Raw genomic sequence first — 17,749 nt, 5'->3', positions numbered from 1 at the left:
TGAATCGAATACAATGCCTTGCACTTTTTAAAACAACAGCAGAGGCTATCAGGAACTTGGGTTTTTAACATCCACTGGGCTGCAAGTGACGTGTTTAAGATAAGGGCACATACATATATATATAGAAAATTCCTTGGAATTCTCACCTATCTGGCATAACCACAAGGACATTTACTGTAGGAGACATAAACATAATAAACTGAGTTAAAAATGTTTTTGTTTGTTGGTTTACATATAAAAAAAAAAACACAGTTAAAGCAAAAAGCAGTCACCTGTTATATATCTGATCCTTCAGTTAAAGAGGAAGAACTCTGAACTCTGTTCTTTGTTAAAACATCGTCCTGTTTCACACAAATGGTTCATGAGTCACAATTTAAACATGTTTAGGTCCTGCAGTCGTACTTGTTCTGAAATAATGATAATTAAATCATCTCTTGCTACAAAGTTACAATTTGAGAAAGACAGCAATGCTGATTTCTCAGGTTTTATTCTTTTGCTCGTTATGTTCAAGTGATTAGATTTGTTGTACGTGCCAGTAGAATCACATATTCAGCTGTTTGTTTGGACTGATTCCAGCTCGGATCAAACCTGCATCAACTGGCTCAACCGGTTAGACAAAACATCAGAGATATGGTGCAGAATGGTTGACAGTATCTAACGTGGACAAAATGAAAGCAAGAAACATAAAGATAAAGACATGCCTGGTGGTAGACAGGTATGGAGAGTATGACACTATCGTAGGGATGCTTTCATATCTTCCACACCCAATCAGAAGGATACACAACATTTCAGGAAGCAGTCATTTACAAAGCCTGATCAGAATGGTTCGAACTAAAGGGAAACTTACTCAATGAACCTGCACAGCAGATAGTATACCGGCATCCTGCTGAGTCCTACGCAAACAGACTGACATTTAATGCAAAGAGGGATGACAACTCCGGGAATGGATTCAAACCTTTTCAGTGGACATTTCTTTTTCTGAAGAGTCTTGGACGTTTTAAGAGATCTCTTCAGAACAACAGTAAGTGGTTCAAAACAGCCTCAGAAGTGACTTAGACCTGCTTTATTTCTCCCTGTTCTCACACTCAGTGGCTTTCAGCTTTATTACCTTCACCAAGAAGGTTATGTTTTTGATAGAGTTTGCATTGTGTGTAAATACAATAGCTACAAAAGTTTTCAATGAATTCTGATAAAACTGTAGAGTTTCACGGCAGGGTCGTGTTAGCAGACAAAGGTGTTCAAGGTCAACTTAATTGGTTGAAAAGTATTATAGCTTGGAAAGTATGATTCTCAAAAGTGTCATGCATATTGTCAACATATAGAAAGTACTTTATAAAGATTTAAAATATCATGCCACATTTGACCTCTGACCTCTCATTCAAAATCAATAAGCTGATCAATGTAATGGTCAAAAATGATAATAATGTTATAAAAAAAAAAAAGAAGAAAGAAAGAAGCACCCCAAGAGCACAAACGCCTGCTCTCTTTGTGGGCAGTTTTTAATTTTAGGGTGCTACTTTTTACTTTTTATATGTTCATTTAGTTTTCTTTGTAGTTTTTAAACATACTTTGAGAGGTTTATTAAACATTAAATGTAAAATCAAAATCAGAGATCATCCACCCCACAGGAATTTTCTTCATAAATGTTGCCACTACAAATCCAGTAAAAACCACGAGTTTAAATAGCTCCATGTTTTGATAATACACAGACTTCTAAGAATCACACAGTGGCATATTACTGAACCCTTTTGTGCATATATGTGGACGCACACATGCACGTTCATGCTTGACATGCCGTTTGTCAATCAGGATGAGGGAAGAGGCAAAAAGGTAATATGGGATTTTGAAGGAGGAGATCAAAGAACAAAAAATCAAACAACAACTGCGGAATTATTCTGTTGACTGTATTTAAAAGGTACCTGGACTGTTCATTTTCAGAGACCGCTCTCAGTGCCACCTTCACTGTCTCTCTTCATGCAGGACATAAGAGAAATAAAGGCATTGCTCGAAATGATAGGCTAAAAATATGTGTTGTTCTAATTGCGGAGCAAGCATTTTGCCTCTTCCCCATCTTCAAAGACAAACAACAGACTCCACCATCTCTGGGATTCTCCCCGTTTCCCGACATACACTCAGAAGCCCCCCCCCCCCCCAACCATCTGTTTATCGGTGTAAATTATAGTGTAAAACAGACATACTTGAAACAAGTGACATCAAAGCACTGTTATTTAGGATTGTGACCAACACATCAAAGAAATTCCAGCGAAGCTTCTTCTAACACACACAAATCTACTTTCAATGTCAAAACAAGTAAGCCTTGTTTTGATATTGGCCTTGAAGTTTTTCCTCTTGAGTTGAGATTTTGTTGTTAGAAAACAAACTAATACTGCTGATGGTGCTCTTTCGAGTGAGTGCAGAAAGTGCTTCCTCTTCTGTGTTATGTCTAGTTGTTGTCAGGGCAATGAATGACAATTCAGAGGTCAGGGGTCTTGAGTTCATGTTCACAGCATGAATTGAAAGATTTCTCGGTGCTTCTCAGTGTGCATCAGTGCTTGTGTGTCATATGACATAACCTTTAGGAATTGATCGCATCCACCTTTTCCAAGTAGCTTGGAAAGAAAAGTCTGGACTTCTTTAAGTTGCTTGAAGATGTTTCACCTCTCATCCGAGAAGCTTCTTCAGTTCTAAGGTCAAATGGTAGTGAGTCCCAGTTATAAGCCCTGTGGGAGTAACCCACCGAGAGGGACAATGATCCCCTAAATGATCCTCTAATTAATCACATGAGCCAAGGTGTGAAAGCGGGTGTGGGTCACAATCAGCCAAGGTTTTGGGTGAGCTCATTGTGGAACCTAGTCCCACCCTATCATGTTATTTCCTGAGGTCAGATGGCCCAGGATGTGAGTGGGCGTTGTGGCGTCTGCGAAGGGATCTCAAAGCTAATCTGGGACTCTCCACCATTTGACCCTAGAACTGAAGAAGCTTCTCGGATGAGAGGTGAAACATCTTCAAGCAACTTAAAGAAGTCCAGACACTTTTCTTTCCAAGATTCTTAGACTACGATGACCTGGATGATTGAGAACCTTCACAGATATATCGCATCACCTTGTTTTAGTGTTTTAAGTTTTAAGTTATTCACAGCGTATTCCTTTTATCTTTCCTGTTTAATATTCTGAAAGTAAATAAACGAATGAAAAGAGGAACACTAGCTATGACACGAAATTATATATTAAATTCAGTTGGACAAGAATAATGTCTTAATGTCTTTCCAGTTTTGTTTCGTAATGATGATGTGACAATATGTATCAATAAACCAAACTACAGAAACGCAACAATTATTACAGTTGTTATTTAAATATCTGCTCTTTTATGCCAACACTAACAGGGAATTTTAGCAAAAGTAAGCACCCAGGGGCACTCAACTTTAGAATTAACCTTGCTCCATGATATTAGGAAACCACGACTTCAGAGAACTGAACGGTAGGAACTGTAGGACATTTTGACAAGTTGTAGTTTTGGTGCTTGCTAAATTTCACGACCATACATTTTGAAGTTAATCCTCTCAGGCCCAAATTAAGTTTTTTGTTGCTAATGCACAACCAAGTCCTGCAGTGAGTTTTACTTGTGAGTAAAAGAAACTCATAAAATATGTATGTGGAGTAATCAGGTTGTTAGTTTTTAACTGTTGCAAATCTGCAACGTCTGCCTGGAGAGGGTTAAAACACACAAAAAAAAACCAAAAAAAAAAAAACCGCTACGGAGCTTTATGGAGTACTATTGAGAGGCAAATGTTACAGTCCCATTAAGTGGAAGGAGAGCAAATTATAAACACAATTTCCAAGAAATAAGATCTTCTTTAGTTTTATAAATGTGCAAAGAAATAATTAAATAATATATAAATATTTAACTAATTAGCATATCTTAAGTCAGTTTTTAAAACATGAATGTTACATGTTATGAAACCACATTGAAAATCTGACAGGTAATGTAAAGGTAATGTAAAGGCTAATGTGACACCCTTGTCTCAATGTCACATATGCCATACATACAAAACACAAAGCCACAATGTGTTGACATAGCAGTACAATAGATCACAAACAGAGCGTTGAGTCCTTTTCTTTTAGTACCTACTCGGATCATCTCGCTTCTGCTCCATCTGCTGGTCCATGGACAATAAATAAATACATAAAAAATACAGGCACAGAAATAAAGCGAAAGAGAAGCTTCATCTACAACCCACAGTCAGAGAGGAAGAATTTTGTTCTTTGTTTAATAAACCTCTTCCTGGTTCACAATCAATGTGTGTGTGTTGCTATGAAAGAGGTTGCCACTCCTTATAGACACACCCAGTGGTTGCTTAAACTGTTGGCAGGTTTGGACAGGTATTCTATAGCAAAACAGCTGACTGTACCTGTCCCAGCTGAGTGGTTCTTAAAGAGACTGACATCTTTTATTTATTTATTTTAAAAAGGGAAACGGCTGGTGTAATTTAAACTTTCTTATCTTTTAGTGGACAATTTTTTTTTCATCCTGATGCTTAGAAGAGTGCTTGTGTTTTATGAGATCTCTTCAGAACAACGGTAAGTGCCTTAAATACTGACCCAGTTAGAAAAATATTAGAAAACATTAAAGGTTAATTTTGAAGATGTCCTAAAACATGCACCTTAGTATACTTACCTTTTTTTTTTCTAAAGTGACAATTACAATTGCTTTAACCAGTAAAGAATTTTATACTGAAATTTGAATGTAACCAAATACACAAACACTGAGTATACATAAAATAAGTGGTGCATTGCCTGCTGATCTACATCTACACCAAGCTTTTTATTCTTAAGTCCAATTGTCTAACATTGTTCTCTAAATTAGTTTAATGTGTCTCCAGGCTCTTCTCTTGATTCCTGGGTGTGTTTGCATCTTCTAAAAACATGGACAAAAAGGAAGGTGAGAAGCTCAACACATAATAATTCACACAGAACACAAATTCACATTTTTAAAGTGCAATATTGAGTCATTTGCATCAAACCTAAAAAAAAAAAAATTCAGGTATTTGAAAACCTAAAATGTTTCAGAGCGTTTACTTTCTGTATTAATTTTGTCGTTTCTGTTCTTTACAGGTGCACATCAGGTATTCAGTGATGTTGCATCACTGATGGCCCTTGCTGGTGATAAATGTGTGTTTTGTCAAAAGAAAGAACGTGCAAACAAGGATCACCTTCACAAAAAGCATCTCAAAGATGGAATTTATTTTTTGGAAAAGAAACAAGGTAAGGACTAGATGTATGTGTAAACAAAGTGGACTTGGGGATTACTACACACTACACTATTCTTCAATTAAGTATTTAAATGTTTGTCTTGGTTATTAGTTTGTCATTATTTAAATCAGTTTATAATTCCCCTGATTTTCTTGAGGCATATTTGTTTATTTGGCTTAATTTGTTTGCTGTTAGTAATCTGCTTGTGTTCCTTTTTAGTCTTCTCTTAAGAAAAAAGGGACACGAGTATTAACAGTGCTATTTCTAAATCATATGCCAGGAATTATAGGTGCACAGCTGTGTAAATATGAATTGTGGTGTATAAAAAGTTACAGAGTCCAATGATGTGTGTTTAGTCTAGTTTAATATTTGTAGGTCTGCCCCACATGGATAAACCCACATAATCTCATTCTGCTCTTATTATTTGCATGTCCCTTTTCGAAGCCTAGTCTAGTGTGTGTATGTGTGTCTCCAGAAAAAAAATATTTTGGCCAATTTGGATGTTTGTCATGCTGTGTGTGATAAAATGTGTATTAGTTTATGTGCGTTGCTCAAAATAATTAAAGAAATATGTATCAGAGTAGAGCCCTTGGTTGATTATTTTCAGTGCCATTAAAATGTTGTGCCAGCCTTTCATTCCTAACATATTGCCTAGTAGTCCATATCAGTGCAAATATCCAGTATGAAAACTTTTTCTTTTCAACTGGCTTTTTTGGTCCTTGGATTGCCAATATGCCTTTCTCCCCAAGGTGTCACTGACTAGGTGACTTTGTATTAGCGATTTCATGTACTGAAAAGCATTTACTCGCTTTTTTTTCAGAGAAATTTGTGGTGGCCTGCTATTGCAAGGATGTCAAAGGAGCAAAGAGAAGCCATTATCATTGTCCGTTGTGTAACTTTGCAATTTTAACACGATCTTCTATCTTCTCAAAACATTTAAAAGACAGACATGGTAAGAGTTCTGCTATGGCATCCGCAAATATTCACAGATCTTCTCAGCATATAACTACCAAGAAGGGGGAGAATAGCTGTAGTCTTTTAGTGAAGATGCACGACATCATTAAAGCATGTTCTTTTTTATAGAGGTCTTTAAAGTTAAATTTAAATGAAAAGACATCCATATTATTATAACAATATAAAACATACTTTGTGCCTTATTTTTTCAATTTCTTTATTCTGCAGGTATCAAATCAAGCAAAAAACAAGGTAATTTAACACTAGGCTGAAGTATTTTATGATTATACTGTTATACTTTGATATACAGATAGATAGATAACAGTGATGCAATTACCTCACTGTCGTAGTTGTTCCCCATTTTTGAACCCACTCTTGTGCCTATACCTTGAAAAAAGCAACATCAGTTCATGGCAATAATTTATTTTCAGAATGAAACAAAAGCATCTTTATTAGATTTTAGAATGATGTGATTAACAGCTGGTTTTTTGTTCTGTTTTTGCATAGAAACTCCAAGCTCTTTAAAAAGAAAGGCTGAAAACATTAGTGATGATTCCCCAGAGGACTCAGATTCAAAGCCCGAACAATTTTTATGCACCCCCTGCACAGCTATGATAAGTAAACAGCCACACATAAAAAGACCCATCAGAGAAGTACATCACCTGGACTCTGCACCAATGACATGTATTGATGTTATAAATGGCATTTATGTCACACCAGAACACACAGAAACACAACACAGTCCAGCTTTTCCAATTCACGTCATGAAGTCTGCTAATCCACCACAAATAGACTGTGAGGTTGAGAAGTGTCGCAGGTTCATGCAGATGGCTCGATTTTCGGGAAATCCGGGAAAAGAATGTGTTCATTTAGAAAGAACAAAAAATGCCAAGCCATATGTTAAGCCAGTAGTCCTTACATCAAAATCACTTCAGGACATGTTGAGCAGAGGGCTAATGTCATCTGAGTGGGGCGCAAAATGTGAGGCACTCGACAGTGCTGCCAAACAATGTGGTGTTGATAGCGTATTTCCTGTGTGTTATGAAGATCAGGGGCCCTCACAACAGTGGTATTTTTTCTCAGTTTTTACAAATGAAACTGACCACTGGTGTCAGTTCCAGAGGACAAGGGTGACATTTGATTCAGTAACTAGAAAATGGAATTGCCAGTGTCAGGGAACAGAACGATCTCAGCAATGTATCCACGTAATGATGGGAATGTGGTGGATTTTCCAGGAGACATCAGAGAACAGCATTATTAGTGAGACAACAAAAAATATATCCACTGCAAAAATATGTAGGATGACAGAATATATTTACACCAAAAAGCGTATTCCACGTCCGAAGGACCTGAAGTTAGGTACTCAAGAGGAAAAACCACCGCCATCTTTTGTTCCTTGGGAAAACACCTGTCCCTACTGTCCAGGGCCGACCCCTCCTCAGCTTAACGCCCCAAAAGTTATCACCAACCAAGCTGTGATATATGGTCTTAGCAATTTCCACAAAGGTAAGTCACAACAACAACAAAACATGCAAACAGTGTTATGTGTATGCCTTTGGCATACAACTATCTTCAACCTATTACAAAGTACTTTTCTTTAATTATCAGGTGTCTCCGTTGCTATGAAAGAGTGCCCACGGTGTGCTAACACTGTGAGATTTCAGGAGTATTCCTCTGGTTTCCACAATTTTAACAACCACATCTTATTAACACTACCTCTATGTGAACTCCTGCTGTCAGGTTTGGAGGTAAGCCAACTAACAATGAATTGTGGAACCACTATTTGGAAAGTGCATTAAGGAAGTTTATTACAAATAACAACAATAACAAAACATATCCATATTTTGAGAAAATTAATCTCAACATGTTTGGACATTGAAAGCCAATTCTATATGTTGTTTAATTGCAGAACAAGACAACCAGTGGACGTATGCTGGACACTCTGTCAGTACTTAATGACAATCGCTACCACCACCAAATGGTGAAGAAGGCATTCCACCACTTTTTGTCATTATCAGACTTTGACTTCAACTTCTTTTGCTACCAGTGTGGACACCACCCAGCTGTGGTTGTGGCAGATGGCAACTGGAAACTAGGCTTTGATGTACCTCGTAAGGACAATGTCTTTTCTCTTGGAAATGTGTAAACTACTAAATTTCGGTGAAGAATTAGATAAAACTGCATTGTTAACTGTGTTTAATTTCATTTGAAGTTGGATCATTTGAAAGGCCAGATCCAGATACCATATCTGACAAGGATCTTGAAGTGGATATCGTCAAGGCATGGACAGATCTGGACAAATCACTCATAGCAGAAGGCCTTATAGCAGGTTTGTTATAGTGTGAGAACTTTACACAACAATAGTTTTAGGACCGTCTAGAATTATAAAGCACAACACTGTCTCTATTATGAATATTTGTACAAATCAAAAGACTGTGTCTTCCAAATAGGAACATCTGTTGCAAACCCATACTGCAAATCTGTTCACCAGTCTACTATGGCACCATGGATGGGAAAGCACACTAGATTGAGGGATATCCTTCCAAAAACTGAGATTAAAAAGGCACTGAAAGAAAAAAATGATCAGAACAAACATTCACCAGAACAAATAATTGAAGACATAATGCTTCAAACCACTGACTCAGAGAAGGTAAAACTAATCAAATTTCTATTTGTTGGTTTTTTTTAACATTTACTTTTGTCATTGTTACTGTGGATCTTTCTTTTTATAGAACCAGAAAAAAGAATCCCAGAATGCACTGGGTATGATTAATGGATTCAAGGAACTACACCCAAAACTTTCCAAGAAACTTCAAAAAACAGGTGATGAGTTTTTTTTTCTCTTTGAACATCCTCAAATTTTTAAAAAAGTACTTTTGACATATAATTTTTTGTAATTTATATATTTTTTAGGTGGTGTACTTCATTTCTCCTGTGTCCATGGTGTTGTTTATTATATCAATTTTCTTTTCTGGATGGAGTCAGCAAGGGACCATGCAGATGGCTTGCTAAGTTTTAAGCACGTTCCAACCTGTTACATTTCTGACATGGCTGGTGAGGTTGCCAGCCACACTAATGACCAAACTAATCAGATGTTTTTTAAGCCACACGATGGAAGACTTTGTGCACCAACCACAGATAATCTAAAACTAGCAACCAAAAATGAACTAAAGGTTGAAATGCAATGGGTGAAGAACCTCAGATTTCCATTACCAGTGAAGTTACAGCAAAATATAAATGGAACACCAGCAGTACATCCAATCACAAGGACATCTGACAGGTATTCACTGTATGATCAATTCCACCAAATAAATCCAAGACATCCAGAAGATAATTTAAGAAGCCTCGTCATCTGCCCAACACTTCGACGAGAGGTCAACTCTGCAGTAGCAAAACAGTTCAATCAAGAGCTTGAATCCATTTGGCAATCTTTGTGCCAAATGAATGAATCCCACTTCAAACAGACTGTGAGAGTGTTGATTGAACTACACAATGAAAAAATTAACAGGACATTTAAGGCTGAGATGGAGGCTTTGGGCAACACACAATTGTCTGTTGGACTGCATGGGATGTTGGGATTTCATACTGCTGGTAGGTTTGACTGATATATGATATAATAATAACTCATAAAAATATCACAGTTTTGTAAGCACAGGTGTCTTTGGCTGGGAAGGTAGAGGATGTCATCTACTAGTGAGAAGGCTATTGTGTTATTCCCCGGCTCCCTCAGTCAATGGTGTTGGTTTTTTGTGTTAGTGTGTTTGGGGAAAAAAATTGTATGAATTTTTGAGTTCGAGCCTTGTAGTAAGCAAACAGTTTGAGTGCTTGAAAAACATGAAATGCGTTGTTTAGACGATAGATCATTGCTCAGTTTTGTTTTGTTTTTTAGAAGGGGAGGAACACAGTGTGTTGAAATCCTCATCCATATCACAATTATATGCCACAAGTGATGATGAGAAGGTAAAAAAAAACCCTCGTATTGCACTTTGATGTTGACATACAGAACATTATTAAAGTTCTTAAGAGTTAGTATGCTATCTTTCTGTGCGCATAAAGGAGAAACTCAATCAGCTACTCTCTGGATCCCGTGATGAAACTCAAGCCCTGGCTTATGTTTCACGAAGATTTCCAGTCTCAATAAAAGACATTAGCAGCGTTTGCCCACTAGACTTGTTGCTTCAGTCATCATTGTCATCGCCGTGGTTGACAGATGATGTAAGTGCTGAAAAATAAAATTGTTTTTGTTTTTTACCACAATTAAGAGCTTTGTTTGTTAAGAAATCATCTGCCAGCCACAAATCTTGTTTTCGTAAACATTCCAGGCTGTTAACTATCGGGTGGGGCAGCTCGCTCAAGAAAACAAGGTGACTCATTTTCATTTGTTTCCTTTATGATATTTTCATTGGTCAATGAGTATTTATGAAATGCTTAATGAGATGTTCTATTTGACAGTGTGGTGCTTTAGGCACCTTTGATTTCACTTTGTGGCACCGGGAATGGACCGAATCTGGAGCAGTCAGTGATGAAGTTGCCAAATGCATTCCAGTAGGTCCTTTTTGCATAATTAAAAACATAAAAACAATAAATAAATAAAAAATCCCAAACATAAATTTACAAAAACAATATTGCTTTTTACATGCTACATGACCCGTGTGCACCTACAACTGTTACGTTTGTGCTACAGGACTCAGAAAAGATATTCCTTCCCAGAATTGTGGGTCATTCTTCACCAGAGACAGGCAACCATTTCATCCTTTGGGTGAGCCAAAACATTTTAGGAAAGAGATTTCAGCCTATAACATTTACTCTTTTTATATTTTTCTGAGCATTTAAGATTATATATGTTTGTAGGTGTTTGACTTCAAAGCCAAACAGATTAGAATATACGACTCACTGATGACTTCCAGCAGCATCAGTGATGATGACATGGACCTGCTCAGGTAAAAGGAGATTTTGTGCTACAGTTTTAGTTTGCAGGTAAATGAATGCGATACTGATGGAGCTGAACTGCTGCCACTCTCTTTTTTAGAAACGTCTTCAGGTTTTCTGGTGGGCTTCAAGGTTGGACAGTCAAATATCCTCCACAGTGGAAGCAGGAGGACTCCGTTAATTGTGGTGTTTTTGTGTGTTCGGTGAGTTTGCTGTCCTGGGAGCTGCTACTTTTGCATGATTTATTGGTTGCTCACGTGTTGGGTCATCATTGTTAATTTTATTTCAAACTAGGCTGCAGAAAATGAAGTCCTACATCACAAGGTCACTGATGATGCTCTGACGCTTAGTGAGTGCAGGATTCTTCGTCTGCACCACGCTACACAAATGCTGAAAAATGTGAAAGCTGAGGTTAGAGAAATAGATATCTGAGTATAACAAAATATTTACTGGTAGTATATGAAATATTGTGTGATAATATTAAGGGTTTTGTTATTTAGGATTTCCCACCGACTATGGAAGACATGTTGAAGATTCGACAGAAAGAAATGGAAATACAAGAAGCTGGAGTTGAACAGACCGACTCAGGGATTCATTGCATGGCCATGCAAATAAAGGCATGCTTGTTCCAGAGAGTGACTGGGAAAACCAGGTGTGCATAACAACACTGACAACTAAACATTATTTATGTATCAAACATTTGAGAATGAAAGTTATTCTTTTTTTTTAAAACATGGTAGAAATTTTAAATTCACTTTGATTTTCTACAGTGTTTTTCATGACCACAGAAATCAATGTATGTGGCTACTGTGCACTGTCTGCAAAAAATGTCTGCATTTTGAGTGTGCTGGTGTGGAGGGAGACTCGAAAGACTGGGAATCAAAGGGTTTTGTTTGCGGATGCAACCTTACAACTAATGTGTAAGAAACTCTTGATTTGAATATCAGTTACTGTCATACTGTTGTTGTAAGTTTACATATGGTCATCATAAGCATTAACATTTAATTTTGTGGTTCGGTAATGATTTCTTTAAACTATTCTTTTTCCAGGGTGGAATGATTGCATCACAAATATCTTGAATGACTTAAAAAAATGTAGTGCACAATTTTTATTTTAGATTTTCTCTGGTCCACAGAGTCAAAATTGTACAGGGCTCAAATATAGACATATACTAAAGTGTTTAAACAAGTGGTTGTCAAGGTTCTATGGTGCTATATACCTTGTCAAGGCTAAGGCCTATTACCTTCTCATTTCTGATCACCCAAAAGTAATTTATTTGACAGCACTTATTGGACTGACCAATACTCCGAATAATGAGAAAGTCTAAGTGAAGATATAAGAAGGAGAATTGTAAATTTACACAGCTTGCGAAGGTCTTTTAAAACGGAGTCCCTGCTAGGGCCGTAACACTGAGCTATTTAGGAAAATATGTGTTTGGAGGACTAAAAAGCCAAAAACCAAGAACATTATGCCAAAGGTGAAGCATTGTGGTGATAGCATCATACTCTGGGGCTGTAAGGTGCCCTGGTATATTGTTACCTGGTATATTGGTACAAGTAGGTTGACTAATGAAGAAGAGGGACTACCTCTAAATTCTTCCAGTTTCTGTCAAATTAGCTGGAAGGTTGAAACTTAGACACAATTGGGTGTTCCAGCAGGACATTTATACCAAAAACACATCACAACTCATTTTGGAATACATAAAACAGTCTAATATTAAGCTTTTGGAATGGCCTCCCTAAATCCTCAAACTTAAATTTTTTGGACTATGCTAAAGAGCTGGGTAAAGAGCTCCAAGCAAAGTCATTAGGCTTAAGAACTCTACTAATTTTTCCAATACTCAAATATCAAGTCAGAATTTTGATTCTGTGCGGCTAAAAGAAAATACCAAAATAAATTAAAACTAGTGCACCCAATTTTTGTATTTGTTGAAACAACTGTAACCCACATAATTTCCTTAAGGATCAATAAAGTATTATCATTAAGATTATTTTGTATGATTATTTTACCCTGGAAGCAGAACAGTTAAAAAAAAAATCTTTAGAATCCACAAATTACCATGACAACCATAAGTGTAGGTAAACATCTGACCTGTACAGTATAAAGATTTAAATACAAATGTTGCAGATTGTGGTTAATTTAAGGCTCATGGGCAATGCTTTTGTCTCAAACAGAGGTGACATGCTGGAGGCTGTTACAGTTACAGAAATCCTTTCAGATGAAGAAATTAAGGTGATTTAATGCATTCTAACGTTTCTTCACTAACCTGTATGTCATGTTATCAGCTACCATACATTTAAATCACATTTTATATTCTAATATTACAGGATTTGGAAAGAAAACTGCAGAGTGGACTTGTTCTCTCCAATCGGATGTATCTGTGGAATCACAGAGAATTTGATCCTGAACTTCGCAAACATTACAGTGAACATTTTACTTTATTCAGTGACATAAAGGTATGTATATTCAGTGTTTATGATCTTATTCACACTTACAACTTGAGTTTAGCATCCATAGTAATCTGTAGTTTTTCACTCAAGTATGTTTACATAACCTAAAAATTTCAGGATCTTTACATTAAAAAATATAAAGTGTCTTGAAGCAACTGTTGTTGTGATTTGGTTCTATATGCATAAAAACTGAACTGCAGTGCACTGAACAGAAACAAATTCAAAAAAACAGATTTTATATCATGCCCTTCAACTATTAATCTGCAAAAAGTCTACCCAACATTTGGCCCCCCTCAGCTGGGGCCTCTAGCCCTGCTGCGACAGTAAACAGAATATTTAATTAAATAAGTGGATGGATGAATGTATCCCATATCAGGATTAACATAACTAATAAGCCAAAACTCTAACTGCGTGGCAACATCTGCATAATAACACTGAAATAAGCCATTCTAAGGCTTAGTAATGGGATGGTAATACTACAAAAATATATAGTTTTATATTCATTTTACTACCATGTATTTTAAATGACTTTAAGACACTTTGTGACAATTGTTTATTGTTTTTTACATTTATTTCATTAGTTCTATACATTGCGCTATACAAGCAAATTTTACTTTTACTTGGTGATGGTGGCAAGAAAAACTTTGTTGGACATTTTCTTAACCAGTAAATTGTGTCACGGCGGGGTGTGTAGATGAGGTAGACCCAAAAGCAGACACGGTGGAGACACAACTAAGTTTCCAAAAATAAAGTGAGCCTTTATTGTGGCTGATGGCATGAGAATAACACTAGAGACACACCGAAACTGGGAAAACTAAGGGGACTAAGAACACTGTGTAAATTAAAAGACTATGACACTCTGTGAAAACAACTATGAAAAACTATGAACACAGAGTATCTAGGAATGCTATGAAACACAGTGAAATGAGGGAAAACTATGTCAGACAACCTGACAAAGAACAGTAAGAGACAAAGGACTTAAACATGCACATAAGGTGATCAGGGGGAGTGGAGACACATGAGGAAACAGCTGACTAGCATGAACATAATGATGCACAGGAAATGTAAACCAAAACACAAAGACATGAAAACTGGACTTTTACAATAAACAAGAAAACATGACAAGACGCAGGCATGACACAAACTTAACAACATTAATCAGGCAGGCAAGAAACATGACCAATAATACATTTAGCTCTGTGGGAGTGGGAGCATATTCGAGCTGACAGTGACAGTGCACCAGACATGCAACCTGTGTCCTATGCTTTTACCCCATGTCTTCTGTCCTTTTTGGTATTCCAGACAGCAGAAATGATCCAAAGACTTGAAAGAATTCTGTCAACGCCAGTGGAGGAGCAGCTATACCTTAGAGAGGTCATTTTGCCAGAGGTGAGCCGAGAACAAAAAAGATCAAAGATTGAAAAAATGTTGTAGATATTCTGAACGAATTATATGTGTCAGAAACAGACAAGCATAATTTAGGACATGTGGTTTTTACTATAATTAATTTCTTGAACGGAGAATGAAAACTGCAGAACTTCAAGTGAACATCTATACAAGAAATACAGCTTAAAGGTGGTAACTTTAACTTTATTGTTGTTAAGGTTTTGATTCGATGGTTGCAAAGCAGCGGGAAAATGTGCAGATACCAAGCTGAATCTATACTTCTGGAGGGCACATCTTACAAAGGCATGGAAATGTAAGTTCCATTGTTTACATTGTAGGTTTACTCACAGTTTAATCTGATTTTGCTGACTGAGTGTGGCAAAGGATAATTACTCACGTTTGTATTTTTGTTTTTTCTTAATCAGTACAAGAGAGACAACAGCTGGTGATTCTGGACAAATAGAAGATGTAAGAGAAAACACACACAGACACACTAAAAATTACATAGCAAAACACTTTGTATAAAAATCTACACTCGAGTGTCCTTGTGTGTGAGTTTCAACTTGCAAGTTAAAAAAAGAGGAAGGCAAAGTCTGTGATGTACGAGCATTGTTTTGTATTTTACATGTAATAGTATTAATACTGTCAACACTTTGTCTTTTTTTTCTGCAGGAAAACACTTTTCAAAGTGACTGCAAAGCTGCGGCTGCTTTTTGCTACAACAAGGACTTGGATGGAAAAATTGACCTTCATGAGGTCAAATTGGAAGAAGAAGAAACCCTGCATGACATGCAGATCCAGGAGGGTGGTCACCATGACGATTCCCAAGGAGAAAATGTCACATTTGTATATCAAAAAAGCGATGACAGTGACAGCGCTGAGACAGAACTTACAATTTCTAAAGAAATCTTAGCCATGTTCAAGAAAGAAAATGAAATTCCTGACCTTAACCTTTCAGGCCCTAACTTTATAAGTACTTGATTTCTGGTTTATGTTTGTTTCTCTTCAGTCTGTCTTTTGGGTGGCTGTGGCTCAGGAGGTTAACCAGGTCACCAACTAATCAGGTTTTTGGTTTAATCCTCATCTGCTGCAGTCCTGCATGCCAAATATCCTGGGGCAAGATAGTAACCCCAAGTTGCTTTTATATGAATGTGAAAGCATGTACATGTAAGATAGAATACACTTACATAGGACAAGCATTTTTAACAAGTGTATGGATGAAGTAAATTGTGCAAAATCATTTTAAATGCTCAGACTTGAAGAACTAGTCCATTTACCAGTCAGTGTCCATTTGTCTACCTCTGATTCCTGAGTGCCCTGTCTGTGTCTGGCCTTAATGCTCTGTCTATGTGAATACCTTTGTTGTACCTTATCCCTGTATTTTCTCCCTTCCTGTTCCCAGGCTCATCTCTCTGTCTTTTCCTCGGTGTCTTTGTCATGCCTACGAAACAGACATTTCAACACTGTGTTAAGCTTCTGGAGCACAGATGTTTTGAAACACTGCTCCAAAGCCTGGTTCAAAGCACACAGGGCACATGACTGCAACTAAATGAAGTGTTGGTACTGCAGTTTCGGCAGGTGTTTTACCTGCTGCTTCGAAGCATAGCCAGTCACAAGGATTCACATTTTTCTATTAACCAGAGTCTTTAGGACTTGTATTTATTGAATTAATGCTTATGATACAACTGTGAATGCATGAAACAAAATGTTGCACTCTCTCATTATTATTTTTGCTGTGGACTGTAAAGACCAAAATAGACTATCCACTCACTGAAACACTGGAATTCAAAGTGTAATTAAACAAACATTATTTAAATAGATAGAAATAATATATAAACATTTTACTTTAATGATTACTGGCACATAGATGAGAGAAAGCTAGAGACAGAGACTGGTGGGTGGGCTTCATCCCCTCCCATCAGCAGAGCAGCTCTAGTTTTTTCTACTTTCTGATGTTCTACACACATAAAGAATATATTTATAAATTTAAAAAAAATGCTAAACAAACACATTTATCAATTACAGGGGATGTATTTCTTAACATTTTTTATGACAAATGTTTTTTTTTCTTTTCTCACTGATGCTCCATTTGTTAATACCTCAAAAACAACAGGAGTAATGCAGTTTCACTGTAGCCTAAACTCCAACCTCACCATAAACATCATGCCAGTGTTACAAAACACACAGCAACCAAAGCAGTGTGAACTTCATGCTATTTCTTTTCTAGCATATACATTGTGTTGACATAGAGATATTCATGTATTTAAGCTCACAAATTAGTATGAGTGTGGGTGTTGTGTGTATATACTGTCTACATCCCCCTCACTGTATTTACAGTTTCTGTCTGTCAGTTTTCCTCTTAGATGATTTGATCTGTATTGATCTTTTTTTCCCAGCATTTAGTCAATAAAGCTGTTTTCTTTTTAAAATTTAATTCTGTTAATATCGTTAATATCGTTAATATTCTGTTAATATCCTTGGGCAAGACACTTCACCTACCGCCTACTGGTGTTGGCCAGAGGGGCCGATGGCGCGATATGGCAGCCTCGCTTCTGTCTGTCAGTTTGAATGAAAACACACGCTGTTGTGACAGTGATGTACACTGTCTTGTTGGTATATGTATGATTTCTATACATTTTACATCAGATAAAAACTTTGGTCCCTGTTAATGCCCTACCTGGCCCCCTGGCAAAACTTTGCTAGACCCGCCCCTGCACAGTTACCAGCTGTCAGCTACATAGAAAAGGTTCCTGGTGTTATTTGTCAGAAACAGTTCATAAC

The 17,749-nt window shown here is 36.9% G+C and overlaps 1 protein-coding gene across 1 annotated transcript; it reads left to right on the top strand.

Annotated features, from left to right (window-relative positions):
• Positions 1-746: 746 nt before the first annotated feature.
• On the top strand, positions 747-17,353 carry LOC308406592 (uncharacterized protein). Its single transcript, XM_080897672.1, has 28 exons — positions 747-1,021; positions 4,880-4,938; positions 5,112-5,261; positions 6,070-6,201; positions 6,432-6,455; positions 6,711-7,709; positions 7,812-7,951; positions 8,113-8,314; positions 8,416-8,532; positions 8,654-8,853; positions 8,936-9,026; positions 9,117-9,794; positions 10,093-10,163; positions 10,260-10,418; positions 10,526-10,567; positions 10,656-10,748; positions 10,888-10,962; positions 11,055-11,143; positions 11,233-11,335; positions 11,427-11,543; positions 11,633-11,784; positions 11,903-12,052; positions 13,307-13,364; positions 13,460-13,588; positions 14,885-14,971; positions 15,187-15,281; positions 15,394-15,436; positions 15,641-17,353. The coding sequence occupies exons 2-28, from the start codon at positions 4,923-4,925 to the stop codon at positions 15,947-15,949; spliced, it is 4,521 nt and encodes a 1,506-aa protein (XP_080753798.1). The 5' UTR covers positions 747-1,021; positions 4,880-4,922; the 3' UTR covers positions 15,950-17,353.
• Positions 17,354-17,749: the final 396 nt, after the last annotated feature.

This window comes from Rhamphochromis sp. 'chilingali' (assembly GCF_963969265.1).
Source record: "Rhamphochromis sp. 'chilingali' genome assembly, chromosome: 1".
NCBI lineage: Eukaryota > Metazoa > Chordata > Actinopteri > Cichliformes > Cichlidae > Rhamphochromis > Rhamphochromis sp. 'chilingali'.
Note: the sequence above shows the minus strand (reverse complement) of the source record. Positions and strands in the feature narration are given on the sequence as shown.